This window comes from Scyliorhinus torazame, chromosome 8 (assembly GCF_047496885.1).
Source record: "Scyliorhinus torazame isolate Kashiwa2021f chromosome 8, sScyTor2.1, whole genome shotgun sequence".
Taxonomy (NCBI): Eukaryota; Metazoa; Chordata; class Chondrichthyes; order Carcharhiniformes; family Scyliorhinidae; genus Scyliorhinus; species Scyliorhinus torazame.
Genome location: NC_092714.1, coordinates 154,908,312 through 154,924,052, shown reverse-complemented (window position 1 = coordinate 154,924,052; position 15,741 = coordinate 154,908,312). Strand labels below are relative to the sequence as shown.

At 47.2% G+C, this 15,741-nt stretch overlaps 1 protein-coding gene across 14 annotated transcripts in view; it reads right to left on the bottom strand.

The window, feature by feature from the left end:
• The window catches only part of LOC140428209 (MAP7 domain-containing protein 2-like), a 300,511-nt gene that overhangs the window by 66,300 nt on the left and 218,470 nt on the right, over positions 1-15,741 (bottom strand). For all 14 annotated transcript variants that reach the window (XM_072514408.1, XM_072514402.1, XM_072514412.1 and 11 more), the window contains one exon: positions 8,647-8,774. In XM_072514408.1, the coding sequence (XP_072370509.1) occupies positions 8,647-8,774 (128 nt within the window). The remainder of the gene's footprint in view (positions 1-8,646; positions 8,775-15,741) is intronic.

The following is a 15,741-nucleotide window of genomic DNA, read 5'->3' as shown; positions in this document are numbered from 1 at the left end:
GTGTTTAATTGCTCTCTCTCCCTATTCCTCATCTCACTATCACGTGGCATGGGCAACAACCCAGAGATAACAACTCTGTTTGTTCTAGTTCTGAGCTTCCATCCTAGCTCCCTGAAAGCCTGCCTGACATCCTTGTCCCCTTTCCTACCTATGTCGTTAGTGCCAATGTGGACCACGACTTGGGGCTGCTCCCCCTCCCCCCTAAGGACCCGGAAAACACGATCCGAGACATCACGTACCCTTGCACCTGGGAGGCAACATACCAAACGTGAGTCTCTCACGCTCCCACAAAATCTCCTATCTGTGCCCCTGACTATCGAGTCCCCAATTACTAATGCTCTGCTCCTCTCCCCCCTTCCCTTCTGAGCAACAGGGACCGACTCCGTGCCAGAGGCCCGTACCCCATGGCTTACCCCTGGTAAGTCCCCCCCCCCACAAGTATCCAAAGCGGTATACTTGTTTCTCAGGGGAACGATCGCAGGGGATCCCTGCACTGACTGCTTCTTCCCAGTCCCTCTTACAGTTACCCATCTATCTCCAATCTTTGGTGTAACTAATTCCCTGAAGCTGCTATCTATGACCCCCTCTGCCTCCCAAATGATCCGAAGTTCTTCCAACTCCAGCTCCAGTTCCCTAACTCGGTCTTGGAGGAGTTGGAGATGGCTGCACTTCCTGCAGGTAAAATCAGCAGGGACACTAACGGCATCCCTCACCTCAAACATCCTGCAGGAGGAACATTGCACTCCCTTCCCTGCCATCCCTCTAACTTTCTACCAAGATCTGGCTAACAACTAAATTAAATTAAACAAAATAATAATAATAATAATAAAATATGGTACTTACCTCACACCAATGGGTTTTATTATTAGGTTAGAGGAGGAGGGCGGGTGGGAGACACTACACGTGTAGTGTCTCGGGTTTCCTCTCCACCAGAATTTATTGGTGAGGGTCTTCCGAGAAGTCCGCGGGTCGAACTTCCTGTTCCCGCCTTAAACACTAAAATTGACAAAAAAAAACAGCAAAGGGGGACCAAAAACGGGACCAGATAAGTGTTTACCGCTGAAATTGACTAGCCTGCTCCTGTGAAGGTCTCCCAGAAATCACTTGCGCACTGCTCCCGCTGAAATTGACTAACCTGCTCCGCTCCCGCTGAAATCGACTGGCCTGCTCCTGCAAAGACAAGTGTTTTTAAAGGAGAGACTTACCTCCCAGAAATCACTTGCGCACTGCTCCCGCTGAAATTGACTAACCTGCTCCGCTCCCGCTGAAATCGACTCAAAGAGTCGAAATCGACTGATCAGAGAGATCTGCCTATAGGAACCACATGCCTTCGGGTTTTTGTCCCGTTTCAATATCAGGGAGATGGTGGCCTGTGACATCGTCGGGGGTAAAACCCCTCTGTCCCTCGCCTCGTTAAAAACCCTAACCAGCACCGGCCCCACTATCTCAGAGAACTTTTTATAAAACTCCACCGGATACCCATCCGGCCCCGGGGCTTTACCCGATTGCATGGTCCTCAAGCCCCCCCCCCAATATTTCTTCAGTCCTAATCGGGGCCACCAGCCCGTCCACCAACCCCCTACCCACTTTTGGGAAAGTCAGTCCATCCAGAAAGCGCCTCATCCCCTCCGGCCCCGCAGGGGGTTCCGATGTGTAAAGCATACTATAGAAGTCCTTGAACACCTTGTTCAGTCCTGCCGGATCTCCGACCAAGTTTCTCCCCCCGTCAACTACCATCCCTATTTCCCTGGTTGCCTCCCTCTTCCTCAGTTGCTGTGCCAGCATTCTACTGGCTTTCTCCCCGTGCTCATAGATCGCACCCCTCGCCTTCCTAAGCTGCTCCACAGCCTTACCTGTGGACAACACCCCAAACTCAACCTTCGTCGTTCCCATAATAGTTCTGCCCTCGGGGTCTCCGCATATCTCCTGTCTACCTGTAGGATCTCCTTTACCAGTCGGTCCGTTTCTGCCCTGTCCGTCCTGTCCCTATGTGCTCGAATCGAGATCAGCTCCCCTCTCAGCACTGCCTTCAGCGCCTCCCAGAGCACCACAGCTGAGACTTCTCCTGTGTCATTGACCTGCAGGTAGTTTGGCATACATTTCCTCACCCTCTCACACACTGCCTCGTCTGCCTACAAACCGACCTCTAGACTCCATTAAGGCGCTGAAAACTTTCCTTGCAGACCTGAAGATCAACCCAGTGTGGACCATGGTCCGAAATAGCGACCGCTGAATATTCTACGTCTGTCACCCCCGCCAGCAAATCCCTGCTCATGATGAAAAAATCGATTCGGGAATACACCTTATGAACATGTGAATAGAACAAAAACTCCTTCCCGTCGGCCGACTAGCCCTCCATGGATCAGCCCCCCCAATTTGCTCCATAAACCCCCTCAGTTCTTTTGGCATTGCCTGCACCTTACCCGTTTTTGAACACGACCGGTCTAGGCCGGGGTCAAGGACTGTGTTAAAATCACCTCCCATAATCAGCCTGTGCGAGTCCAGGCCAGGTATCTTCTCCAGCAGTCTCTTAATAAAATCCACATCGTCCCAATTTGGGGCATATGCATTGACCAAAACTACCCTCATCCCCTCAAGCTTACCACTCACCATGACAAATCTGCCTCCCCCATCCGAGATTGTACTACCCACCTCGAATTGCACCCGTTTGTTAACCAAAATCGTGACCCCCCCCCTGGTTTTAGTGTCGAGCCCCGAATGGAAGACCTGGCTAATCCAGCCCTTCCTTAATCTGACCTGGTCAGCTACCTTCAGATGAGTCTCCTGAAGCATAATTACGTCCAGCTTCAGCACCCTCAGATGTGCGAACACACGTGCCCTTTCTACCGGCCCGTTTAACCCTCTAACGTTCCAGGTGATCAGCCTGGTTGTGGAGCACTGTGCCACCCCCACCTCGCCGATCAGCCATATCCTTACTTGGGGCCGCCCCTAGCCCCTGTGTCGCACTTCCCCTGGCCTGCCTCCTGGCAGCCCCCACCTCCAACCTCCTCCATGTTACCAAACCCAAATCCCTCCCTCGTCAGCAGATCAACTACCACCCCCCCCCCCAAGCAACAACACTCTGTAACTTAACCCCTGCCATAAACTAGGTATAAACACCCCCCCCCCCCCACCTGGCTTCCGTAGACCATCTCACCCAGCTAACCTGGTGACTCTCGACTCCGGCGCCAACAAGTCTCCCACCTATTGTTCCCTCTGACACCCCCCCGCCCCCCCCCCCCCCCCCCAGCACCAAATACCTTAACTACCCTCTTTTTCCAGTGAAAACTCGAGTACAGAACAGAAAGAAAAACAACGCAAGACAAGAAAAATGTGTAAACATCGCTTAGTAACTTTTTAACAAGTCCAAAAATTCCTTAGTTCGACACCAGCCCTTCTCTCTTGGCGAAGTCCATCGCGTCCTCAGGCTCCTCAAAATAATGGTGCTGTCCCTCGTGTGTGACCCACAGGCGCGCCAGGTACAGCAGCCCAATCTTCACCTGCTTCTTAAACAGAATCTCTTTGACTTGCCTGTAGCCTGCCCTCCTTCTGGCCACCTCCACGCTCAGGTCCTGGTAGATGCGCGAGACACTATTGTTCCAATTGCAGCTCCTCGTGTGCTTGGCCCACTGTAGCACCCGCTCCTTGTCCGGGGGGGGGGGGGGGCGCTCGTGGCTGCCTCGCCAGCACTCTGTGTGCCCTGTCCACCACCAACGGGCGAGGGAAGACATCATCCCCCAACAGCTTCTGGAACATGTCTGTCACATACGTCGCGGCATCCTCTCCCTCAGCCCCCTCCGGGAGACCAACGATTCTCAAATTCTGCCAACAGGACCTATTTTCCAGGTCCTCCACCTTTTCCAGAAGCCTTATTTGTTGGTCTTTCAGCCTCTCCATCTCCACCTCCACCACCGTTTGGTGATCCTCCTGCTCCTCCAGCGCCTTTTCCAGCTTCTGGATCGTCTGATCCTGGGCTCCAGGCGCTCGATTGATTTCTGAACCGGGTCTAAACTGTTCCGTTTCAGCGCGGTGAAGCCCTCTTGGATGACCTTCAGCAGATGCTCCATTGTTGGCTGGGCTGTCTGCACCGGGGTCTGGACATCGGTCATATTGTCTTCAGCAGCAGCTTCTACACTGCCCTGGTTTGCCCACTTCTTCAACTGTTTGCAATTCTTCCTGCTCCTTAATTCCATATACCTATATCTGAAGTCAGTGCCTGAGTGCCTATGCCTTCAGATTCAGTGCTCAAAAGTACAAAAAAGTCGGGGAAAAAGATTCAAAAGTCCGGCCGGATGGAGAGCCACCAAATGTGCGACTTACTCCCTCATAGCCGCCAACAGAAGTTTCAAACACACATTTCTTAAAGGGACTCTTACTTGACACCTCCCCCCAAGAAAAAAAAATAAACCATCAACTTCAAGATGGTTTCATTTTTCACCTTCTCACTTTCCGTTAAGAAATATTGACAGTAAAGATAGTTTGTGTTTAACAGAACAAACACGGAAACATTTATAGTAACATAGTCCATTTTAGTTCTTCATCCTGTAACTCGTTATCACATTTGTGACAAAGCATCAGCTATCACATTTTCTCGTCCTGCCACATTTTTATTTTTAAATGAAATGGCTGTAACAATAAACTCCATCGAAACAGTCTTGCATGTAATTCCGGAATCGCTCTAACATAAAAGCTGATTGTCCCACCTTCTCAACACAATTCTCCAAACGTGGGATAGGATAAGAGTCTGTTCTTGTAACTTCATTAACCTTTCTATAATCCACACAAAACCGTTGGGTCCCGTCCGGTTTTGGTACCATCACTATGGGTGAGCTCCATTGGCTGCAACCCACTTCAATTGTGCAATTTTTAAGCATACTTTCAATCTCTTTGTTAACCTGTGCCAATTTGAAAGGGTTAAAGTCTATATGGATGTTGTTTGATTGGAATAGAATTTCCCACATCTACATCATGGAGAGCAATTTTAGTACTTCCCAATTTATCTCCATATGCTTGCCCATGTGATATCAATAACTCTTTCAGGTCAGTTTGTTTTTCCTCTGGAAGGTAACTCAACAATTTATCTCAATTTTTAAGGACATCCTCGTTTTCCAATTTAATTTGAGGTATGTCAAATTCACAGTCATCTGGATTTGGTTCGTCACTGAGTTAGAATCATTAAAACCTCCTCCTTTTTTTCTCCTTCCCTTTCAAAGTACCTTTTAAGCATATTCACATGACACACGCGGAGAGTTTTCCTTCTATCCGTTCGTACTACATAATTCACCTCACTTAATTTCCTTTCAATTTGATAAGGTCCACAAAACCTTGCTTTTAAAGGTTCACCTACCACTGGTAACAATACTAAAACTTTATCTCCACAGGCAAATAATTGGGGCTCATTCTGGGGTCGGTGGGACCTCTACAAATGGGATGGTCTGCACCTGGACCAGAGGGATAACAATATTCTGGGGGGGAAATTTGCTAATGCTCTTCGGGAGGGTTTAAACTAGTTCAGCAGGGGCTTGGGAACCTGAATTGTAGCTCCAGTATACAGGAGGTTGAGAGTAGTGAGGTCATGAGTAGGGTTTCAAAGTTGCAGGTGTGTACCGGCAGGCAGGAAGGTGGTTTAAAGTGTGTCTTCTTCAATGCCAGGAGCATCTGGAAGAAGGTGGGTGAACTTGCGGCATGGGTTGGTACCTGGGACTTCGATGTTGTGGCCATTTTGGAGACATGTATAGAGCAGGGACAGGAATGGTTGCTGCAGGTGCCGGGATTTAGATATTTCAGTAAGCTCAGGGAAGGTGGTAAAAGAGGGGGAGGGGTGGCATTGTTAGTCAAGGACAGTATTACAGAAAGGATGTTTGATGAGGACTCGTCTACTGAGGTAGTATGGGCTGAGGTGAGAAACAGGAAAGGAGGTCGCCCTGTTAGGGGTTTTCTATCGGCCTCCGAAAAGTTCCAGAGATGTAGAGAGGATTGCAAAGATGATTCTGGATAGGAGCGAAAGCAACAGGGCAGTTGTTATGGGGGACTTTAACTTTCCAAATATTGACTGGAAACACTATAGTTTGAGTGCATTAGATGGATCCGTTTTTGTCCAATGTGTGCAGGAGGGTTTCCTGACACAGTATGTAGATAGGCCAACGAGAGGCAAGACCATATTGGATTTGGTACTGGGTAATGAATCAGGACAGGTGTTAGATTTGGAGGTAGATGAGCACTTTGGTGATAGTGACCACAATTCGATTACGTTTACTTTAGTGATGGCAAGGGTTAGGTATATACCGCAGGGCAAGAGTTATATCTGGGGGAAAGGCAATTATGATGTGATGAGGCAAGACTTAGGATACATCGGATGGAGAGGAAAACTGCAGGGGATGGGCACGATGGAAATGTGGAGCTTGTTCAAGGAACAGCTACTGCGTTTCCTTGGTAAGTATGTACCTGTCAGGCAGGGAGGAAGTGGTCGAGTGAGGGAACCGTGGTTTACTAAAGCAGTCGAAACACTTGTCAAGAGGAAGAAGGAGACTTATGTAAAGATGAGACATGAAGGTTCAGTTAGGGCGCTCGAGAGTTACAAGTTAGCTAGGGAGGACCTAAAGAGAGAGCTAAGAAGAGCCAGGAGGGGACATGAGAAGTCTTTGGCAGGTAGGATCAAGGATAACCCTAAAGCTTTCTATAGATATGTCAGGAATAAAAGAATGACTAGGTTAAGAGTAGGGCCAGTCAAGGACAGTAGTGGGAAGTTGTGCTTGGAGTCCGAGGAGATAGGAGAGGTGCTAAATGAATATTTTTCGTCAGTATTCACACAGGAAAAAGACAATGTTGTCGAGGAGAATACTGAGATTCAGGCTACTAGACTAGAAGGGCTTGAGGTTCATAAGGAGGAGGTGTTAGCAATTCTGGAAAGTGTGAAAATAGATAAGTCACCTGGGCCGGATGGGATTTATCCTAGGATTCTCTGGAAGCTAGGGAGGAGATTGCTGAGCCTTTGGCCTTGATCTTTAAGTCATCTTTGTCTACAGGAATAGTGCCAGAAGACTAGAGGATAGCAAATGTTGTCCCCTTGTTCAAGAAGGGGAGTAGAGGCAACACCGGTAACTATAGGCCAGTGAGCCTTATTTCTGTTGTGGGACCCCATGGAGTTCACCTGACCCACAACTTTTACTAGATTGTGGTAAGGGGAGCACATGGCCCACTCTACAGGTGTGGTACAGAAGAAATGGAAAAGTATTTTTTAAAAGCAAAACAATGTTTATTCTATGAACTCAAGTTAACCTTTTTAAAACATAGTGTGAACATCTTAGCAACCATCAATTCAAATACAACCCCCAAAGAATACAACACTAAGTAATCCTGTAAGCGTTCCTTTTTAACATCCATACGACTGAAAAACAAAACCTTTATCAGAAGCACATCAGGTTAAAGTCACAACTGAAAACATTTATAAGTCTGAATTCACCAAATGATCAAGAGATAGTCTTTTGATGGCAGAGAGAACAGAAGTTCATCTGCTTGGTCTGGCTTCAGCTCCAACACTGAAAATGAAACTAAAACACACCCTGCACAAACAGCCTAAAACGAAAGTAAAAAGCTGACAGACAGCCCAGCTCCACCCACTCTCTGACATCACTGCAATAGTAAACACCCATTTCTTAAAGGTACTCTCACTACAGATATTTATATACATACTCATTTATAAACACCCATTTCTTTAAAGGTACTCTCACATGGCAACAGCAAGATCCCTCAACAATCTGATAATCTGTTTCTGAATGTGAGTTGGCCGAGGGATCAATATTGATCAGAACGCCAGGGCGAACGCCGCCCCTGCTCTGTTGTTGACCAGTGCCACTGGAGTCTGTGGAGAGTCGACAGAGGCTCAATACAGCACATTAGCATTCTATATGTGGTAAGATTGTGCATCTTAATTCTTTGAAAATAAGCACCAGAATGTTAAATGTTGCTAAATGAACTTTGTCCATTGGCACCTCGACTTTTGACACTTTGACCCGTATGCATCATTGAACCCCAGGCACCAGGAAATAAACCATAATCGCTTGACAGAACTCTGGACGTCCATAGTTCATGTGCTTTGTTACCCACTAGAGCAACATTCCCCATTGAGGGGTTGCGCAGGTGGGAGGGAGGCAGGTAATGGGGCTGTGGGGAAGGGGGGGGAGGGACATATTAACCTCCTACACACTGAACAATGCCAAAAACAGCTGGATTACAGGCAATGTATAAACGGTCTCTGATTAATTCTGGGTTTAATTCGCATAAATGTGGAAGCGGGCCAGGACTTTGTACACACATGTCAAACAACCTATGATATTACATAAAGATCTTTGGAGTTTTAAAGAGTTAGAGGATAAAAATATTGGTAAAGTTATTTGTTTAATTTTAATTCAAAGTAGAGTTGACTCAATTCTATCCTACTGGGAATATTGCAATTAAGATCAATTGAAGAATAAATCTTTCTTTGTAAATAGCAACATGTGATGTCTTTACTGAGCCAGAGTGTGATTGATAGCAACAACTTCATTTGACCAGACTGAATAAATAAAATCACCAATAAATGCAAAAGTAACTAATGTTACTTATTCTTCAGCTTCATCAATACGTTCAACATTTTTTTTTCACTACCTGTTGAAGGTCTGAGGCCAGGTTTTCTGTCGTCTCTCCTGGTGAGCTGCTTAGGTCTGCTACATTCAGTCTGTCTCCACTTGGGCTGAGAGTGGACTTGGAGTTGGTCTTGTGGGGGCTACTCGAGACTAGACGAGGGCAGAGATGGGACACTAAAGAGTTAAAGTTGTGGAGCAAAACAGAATATCGAACAAGGAGGAAAGAAATACAGATTCACGTTAGAATATGTTGACTGGATAGAACAGTCTGAAATTGAGCTGCCCTCCACAACGATGTGTATCAGCCATCACAAGATGTAACATACTTCTTTCACAATATTTCAATGTAGTCAATTAATTTTGGTTAGACTACCCTTAGAGCACGGTGAATAATTCCGGTCTCCATGTTATTTCAAAATGAATATAGACTGAGGGGTGACATGATTCAGGTCTTTAGAATTACGATAGAGTAGGGTGCATATAGAGGTGTTTCCACTTGTAGAAGACACCCAGAGGTCATCAATATAAGAAATCTACAGGGGAACACCAGCACCTGGAGGTTCCCCTCCAAGTCACTCAACATCCTGACTTGGAAACGTGTCGCCGTTCCTTAACTGTCACTGGGTCAAAATCCTGGCACTCACTCTCTAATAGCACTATGGGTGCACTTGCATTACAGGGGGTGCAGCGGTTTAAGAAGGTGGCTCATTACCTCTTCCTCAAGGGCAACGTGGGATGGGCAATAAATGCTGATCTAGCCCGCAACGCCCACATCTCCTGAACAAAATACAAAACAGATAAGTCTTGGAACTTTGTACCTTCTGGATCGCTCACATCAACTGACTTTTCCTGCATGTGATGCTCTGAATGTTTAGGGTTACTGTCCTGACTGACTCATTTGTCTCTTGCTCTGCATCGCGAATTGGGGTCGGCTTAGTTCAGATGGCTGGACAGCTAGTTTGTGATGCAGAGCAAGGCCAGCAGCAGCGTGGGTTCAATTCCTGTGCCGGCTCAGGTTATTCATAAAGGTCCTGCCTTCTCAACCTTGCCCCTCACCTGAGGTGTGGTGACCCTCAGGTTAAATCACAACCAGTCAGCTCTCCCCCTCAAAGGGAAAAGCAACCTATGGCCATCTGGAACTATGATCACTTTATGTAACACACTCAGTTAACAAAGGTCAAAAGGCAACATTTGAAATGCTCAAGTTTGAGAGAGAGATTTTTTGGGGGGGAGCAAAGCTGGATTAATGCTTGATGCTTTGACTTTTTAACCTTTTGTCATTTACCTGATTGAAAAACCCGACAGAACCTAAGTTAAAGAAGAACATGTTGTGATCAGCAAGCATCAGATAACATTCTCCGAAGGGCTACGGTAAAAGCAGCGGTGAGCCAATGGATTGAAACAAATGAAGTAAACGACGTCAAGATGAACCAAAATCGTGAAACATTAAAGAACAAAACTCAAAATTAAAGCAACATTCATTCTTTTATTGTGTAAAAACAATGAGAAAATTATGAAACAATAAGTTTCTCCTCCTTTACCTCCGTATAAAGTAAGTCATTGACATACAGAATTCTTCAGGTCTGGAAAGAACAGATGGCACATGAACGAATCCAGTCTTGTCCAACCAAAATCACGGACTTGCCCCAGGTGAAGCCATAGTGATACTGTTTTAGCCACATGCACTCAATTTAGCAGAAATCACCTCACTCAGGTAAATATATTTTACAGATGCACATTTACTGAACAAACATTTATCACCATTCAGTGACCAAGTGACTGAAGCAGCCACAATGATCCAATAACATTTTGCTTTTCCTCTCACCCTCTTATCAACACACGCACCAAAGGTTAAAATTCATCCGTGGGAATGAGTGCTGCGATCACACATCCAATGCTTTGCCTATCACTCATTGTTTACTCATCAGAAATGCTGTTAGCCACACCTGGATTTCCAACTGGCCAGTCGTGATGGTGGCTAATGAATTGGGCAACACTATATTAATCCACAACTGCCTCGGCGACACATTAGCAGTGTCAACAATCAAGATTTTAACCATCCCCCATCTCCAATCCAACACAGAGCATCCAGGTGAGCTGGTGAGTCTCCCACTGTGACAGACAGGACTTGAGTCACATCAGCCGTGTCCTGACTGGCCCATATGCCAAATTTAAAAGTAAGCAACTATTTAAACAAAACCTGGTAAGAGTATTTCAGAAGGACCACTGGCCTGGCCAACATTGAGAAACTCAAGGCTACATTTCCAATTAAGTTGTTACTGCAATGGCCAGGAATCGAACCCCGGTCAACTGCTTGGAAGGCAGCTAACTCAAGGCTACATTGAGACTGTCTCTGTTACAGCAGCTCCCTGATTAGACTATCGACACTTTATTAAGGGTGTAGCCACCTGGGTTGGCCACTTCCCGACTTAAAATGGAGATCCGCAAAGGCTGCAGGGAAATTCAGCCAACACAGGTAAAAACTAGCAGGTGTAAAGTTTCCTGTGTATTAGACTTTGCCGAAACCCAGACAGCACTGAAACTACCGGCCATCTGCATACTAATGAGCGATCCCCGGGAACAATTGAAACATTTAAGGTGAATAAGGCCAAGCCAGACTCCTCGGTGCCAGCAGGAGCCAAGACAAAGGAAGGCCAACGGACACTCAGGGACCGCCCAACGATCAGGGAACGGTTCCAGTATTGGAGAAATCGATCCACGTGATCGGAACGCAGTCCAAACACTTGTAACCAGGTACGGGGTCCGCCCAAAGGGGAGGGAAGCCCCTGGGGACTATAAAGTAGAGTCCCCAAGTTCAAATCGTCCTTCTTGGCAGGGTCACTCAGCAGCGAACCAACCCTTGACAGTGAACTGCCTAAGTTGCCGCATCAACCAAGTAAGTCTGCAGTCAACGCACGCTACGAGATTGGCGCTCCTAGCTACCAGTCCATACCAGCTTTTGAATCCTGCAGGCTCACAATCGAACAAAAGGCCATTTGTTCCCCTGACCTGGTTGGCCAGTCCAAAGCTAAGTATAGGCCTTTTAGTGATAGAGATAGCCTAGTAAGTAGAGTTTTATGCATGAGTAACAATTGATTATGTATAATAAATGTGTTTTGATTTGAATCTTACTAATTGGTGTGTTGAGTTATTGATCAGTATTTGAACTTGAACCTCGTGGCGGTATCTTAAAGATACCTGGCGACTCTAGAGCAAAGGTTATAAAACAGAGCAAATTGAACCAACCAAAAGTTAGCAACATATTACTGGCGACATCTGACGGGACCCGACTTAGAAGTGGCCTAACCACTCCGGGAGAACCCAAAATTTGAATTAGAAATCCAATTGTGAACAGAAACAGTCACAAATGTTCAAGCAGTTCTGATCAATCCTCATAATTCGGAAGCGTGTTAATGCATGCGTAACTAACAGGGCTATAAGGTAAAACTGATAGATTTTTGTTGCGAAAAAACTGTCGGGAGTTTGTATTCCGGAAAATAGCGAAAGCCGTACCCGTAATTACAGCACCGCCTTAGTACCCCTCGTTCCAAATTTTAAGAGAGTATTTAGAGAGGAAAGATGGCAATGCAGGCAATGCAACGCCTCATGAACCCTGAAGAATTTGTGGTCGCAGCGACCAGCAGCAGAGTAGGTCAGTGTCCCGTTTGGGAAGAAGAGATCAGGAAATATCTCAAAGGGAAAGGATGGCCCCTTTGGAGTGAATTCTGTGATAATAAGGAAACAGGACCCGGGAGTATAGGACATACTTGGTGGGAGAACCTGTCAGAGATCCATAAGAAAAGCTTGGGAAAAACTTGCAAGCCGATGGCAATCGTGTCCTGTCTGGCACAATTGCGAGGCACAGAGGAGGTCATTCGGACGCTCCGCAAAGAGATAGAGGAGACACATCGAATGAGCAAGGTCGATGTTAGCGAGATCGAGAAAGAGAATATAGATTTAAGAAGGAAGTTGGCAGCAAAGGACGGAGAGGTGGATGATGCCAAGTGGGCACACCAGTCTTGTCTAGCGCATCTGAGCAGCTTCCAAACCCTATATGAAAAGGCCTATCAGGACACGCAACGTGCAGTCCTGGTAAGAGAAGAGACAGAGAAACAGGTAGAGACATTGCAAAGGCAGTGCAGCGATTTAAAGCAGCATTAAGAGCACTCCATGCTGCCACCACGGAGCACAGACAAAGCTCATTAGATCATGCGAAATGCAGGAAGCAGATTGCAGAACTGCAGTCTTTGCTTTCGTGCAAAATGGGTTTCAAAGCACCTTTGGATCCCAATTAGATGAGGAAGACGGCCCTGATTGGCAAGAATTAAATGAGACCGCGCATAGGTATGTTCAGGGAACATGTGCGCAAGGAAAGCCCCAAAAGAGAAAAGCACCCCAACCCCCCACAGAACAGATAGATCAGGCACCCATGAATCCAGTAACCACCCACCACACAGTCACATCGGAAGGAGACACGGAATTCCTTTCCACCACCCCTTAACCGTGACCCAATTACGGGACGCGTGCGAAAAGATCACACCGTTCCTCCCCACCTCAAACCCCCACCACTTCTTTGCTAGAGTAAAGCAGCAGGCGACCATGTACGGCCTGGATGAGCGTGAGCAAGTGAAGCTCACAGTTTTGAGTTTAGACCCTTCGGTCGTAGCAGCCCTTCCCGACCCACAGAATGTAGGAGGAGGCAGCCTTGCAGAGATGCACACAGCGATTCTCGACGTGGTCGGTTACAACAGAGGTGACCCAGTAAAAGGCCTGAATACGTGCAGGCAGAAAAAGACAGAACACCCCACAGCGTTTGCTGGACGCCTGTGGGTTCATTTTACAGCCGTTTTTGGAAACTTAGACCGCGCCCATTTGTCCCAAGGCGGTATGGCCAAATGGACCCGCACCCTTATCTCCCATGCCACAGAGGCAGGGCAAAAAGCTTGCACCAACTATGACCCCTCAGAAGAAGCGCACAACGAAAAGTGGGTTTTAAAAAGATTGTCCCGCTACTGGGGACAATCTGTCCAAAACAAACCCGTAATTAAGAAACCCGAAGAACAGCAGGCAGAGGCAGATATCCACACAGTTAAGACGCACCAGAACCCCGCATGGGTAAACGAAGGCAGGAACAGCCCCCCACAGAAACCACAGGAGTGTTACAACTGTGGACAATTAGGTCACTTTGCACGAGAGTGCAATGCCCCACGAAAGCCACAGAGAGCCCAGCAGGCAGGCACTCTGAATAAGAAAGGACAGAGCGCATACATAGTGTGAGCGCCCGTTCACACCAGACAGACATGAACGCAACTGACTGACGGTGTTCGAGCTTCCCCACCTGGGTTTGTGACATCCTTTGGGATAGGTCCAGCCGACCAGTCGTTGCAGCGAAAATACGGGGACAGCCCATCGAATTTCTCTGGGACACAGGAGGGTCCCGCACCACAATTAATTCCTCCACCATGTTCCAAAGAGACACGTGGCCCACTACAGCCACAATCACCCTCAGCGGCTTCACAGGCCACTCACAGCAGGGACACATCACAGCCCCTGTACCCATTCAAATTGGTAATATTACGACAAGACACCCCATAGTTTTAGTCGATCTGCCCCACACAGCAGAACACATTTTGGGCATTGATTTTATGAACTCCCACCACCTTTCATTTGATCCAGTCAACCAGTGTGTCTGGAAAATGGCAAAATCCGCAAGAGACCCCGCAACGGCCACAGTAGGTGAGTATGCAAACAAGATTAGCGCAGTCGGAGATTTCTGGTTTGACCTGACCACGATTAGCACAGACAAGCAGGTTAGGACAGTTCTGCAGAACCACAGGACAGCATTCGCGACCCACAAACACGACTGTGGCCGGTTGACTGGTTCCGTTCAAATCACAGGACCTGACCCTAGATCCCAAAAGCAATACGGATTTCCCCAAGAGGCAGAGGGAGAAATCGCAAAAGTTATCGATACCTTATTAGAGCAGGGAGTACTTAGATCAGTAGCCTCCACTAATAATGCCCCGATTTGGCCAGTGAGAAAGCCCGATGGATGATGGCAACTGACCATCGATTACCGGGAACACAACAAAGTCACCCCCGCAGCAGCCCCCACGGTAGCCACAAGTCCCGAGACCATGCTCAAACAGGGACTCAACTCACGATATTTTACGGTTCTGGACATCAGTAATGGATTCTGGTCCATTCCATTGGCAAAAGCGTGCCAATACAAATTTGCCTTCACTTTTTAAAAAAATATATTTTATTAAAGTTTTTCGATCAAACAAAAATTTCCCATTTTACAACTTTGTAATAATATATACATTGATCGTTTTTTTAAATAAATAATATGCTAACTAACGGCAACTCCCAACAACAAAATAAGAAACAACAGAAATAGTAACTAAAATAGTAACTTCCTAAAATCTAATATAAATAACTAATATATAAACACACACATAAAACCCCTGAGGACCCAAATGGGCCCTCCCCCCCCTCCCCCCTGGGTTGCTGCTGCTACCTTTCCTATTTTCCCTTATCGCTCTGCGAGATAGTCGAGGAACGGCTGCCACCGCCTGGTGAACCCTTGAGCCGAACCTCTTTGTGCGTACTTTATCCGCTCCAATTTTATGAACCCTGCCATGTCGTTTATCCAGGCCTCCACGCCCGGGGGTTTAGCTTCTTTCCACATAAGTAGAATCCTTCGCCGGGCTACTAGGGACGCAAAGGCCAAAACATCGGCCTCTCTCGCCTCCTGCACTCCCGGCTCATCTGCAACCCCAAATATAGCCAACCCCCAGCCTGGTTCGAACCGGACCCCGACCACCTTTGAAATCACTTTTGCCACACCCACCCAGAACCCATGCAATACCGGACATGACCAAAACATGTGGGTGTGGATCGCCGGGCTTCCCGCGCATCTCCCGCACCTATCCTCCACTCCAAAAAATCTACTCAGCCTTGCTCCAGTCATATGCGCCCTGTGTAGAACCTTGAATTGTATCAGGCTGAGCCTGGCACACGAGGACGAAGAGTTTACCCTACTTAGGGCATCTGCCCACAGCCCCTCCTCAATCTCTTCCCCAGCTCCTCCTCCCATTTTCCCTTCAGCTCCTCT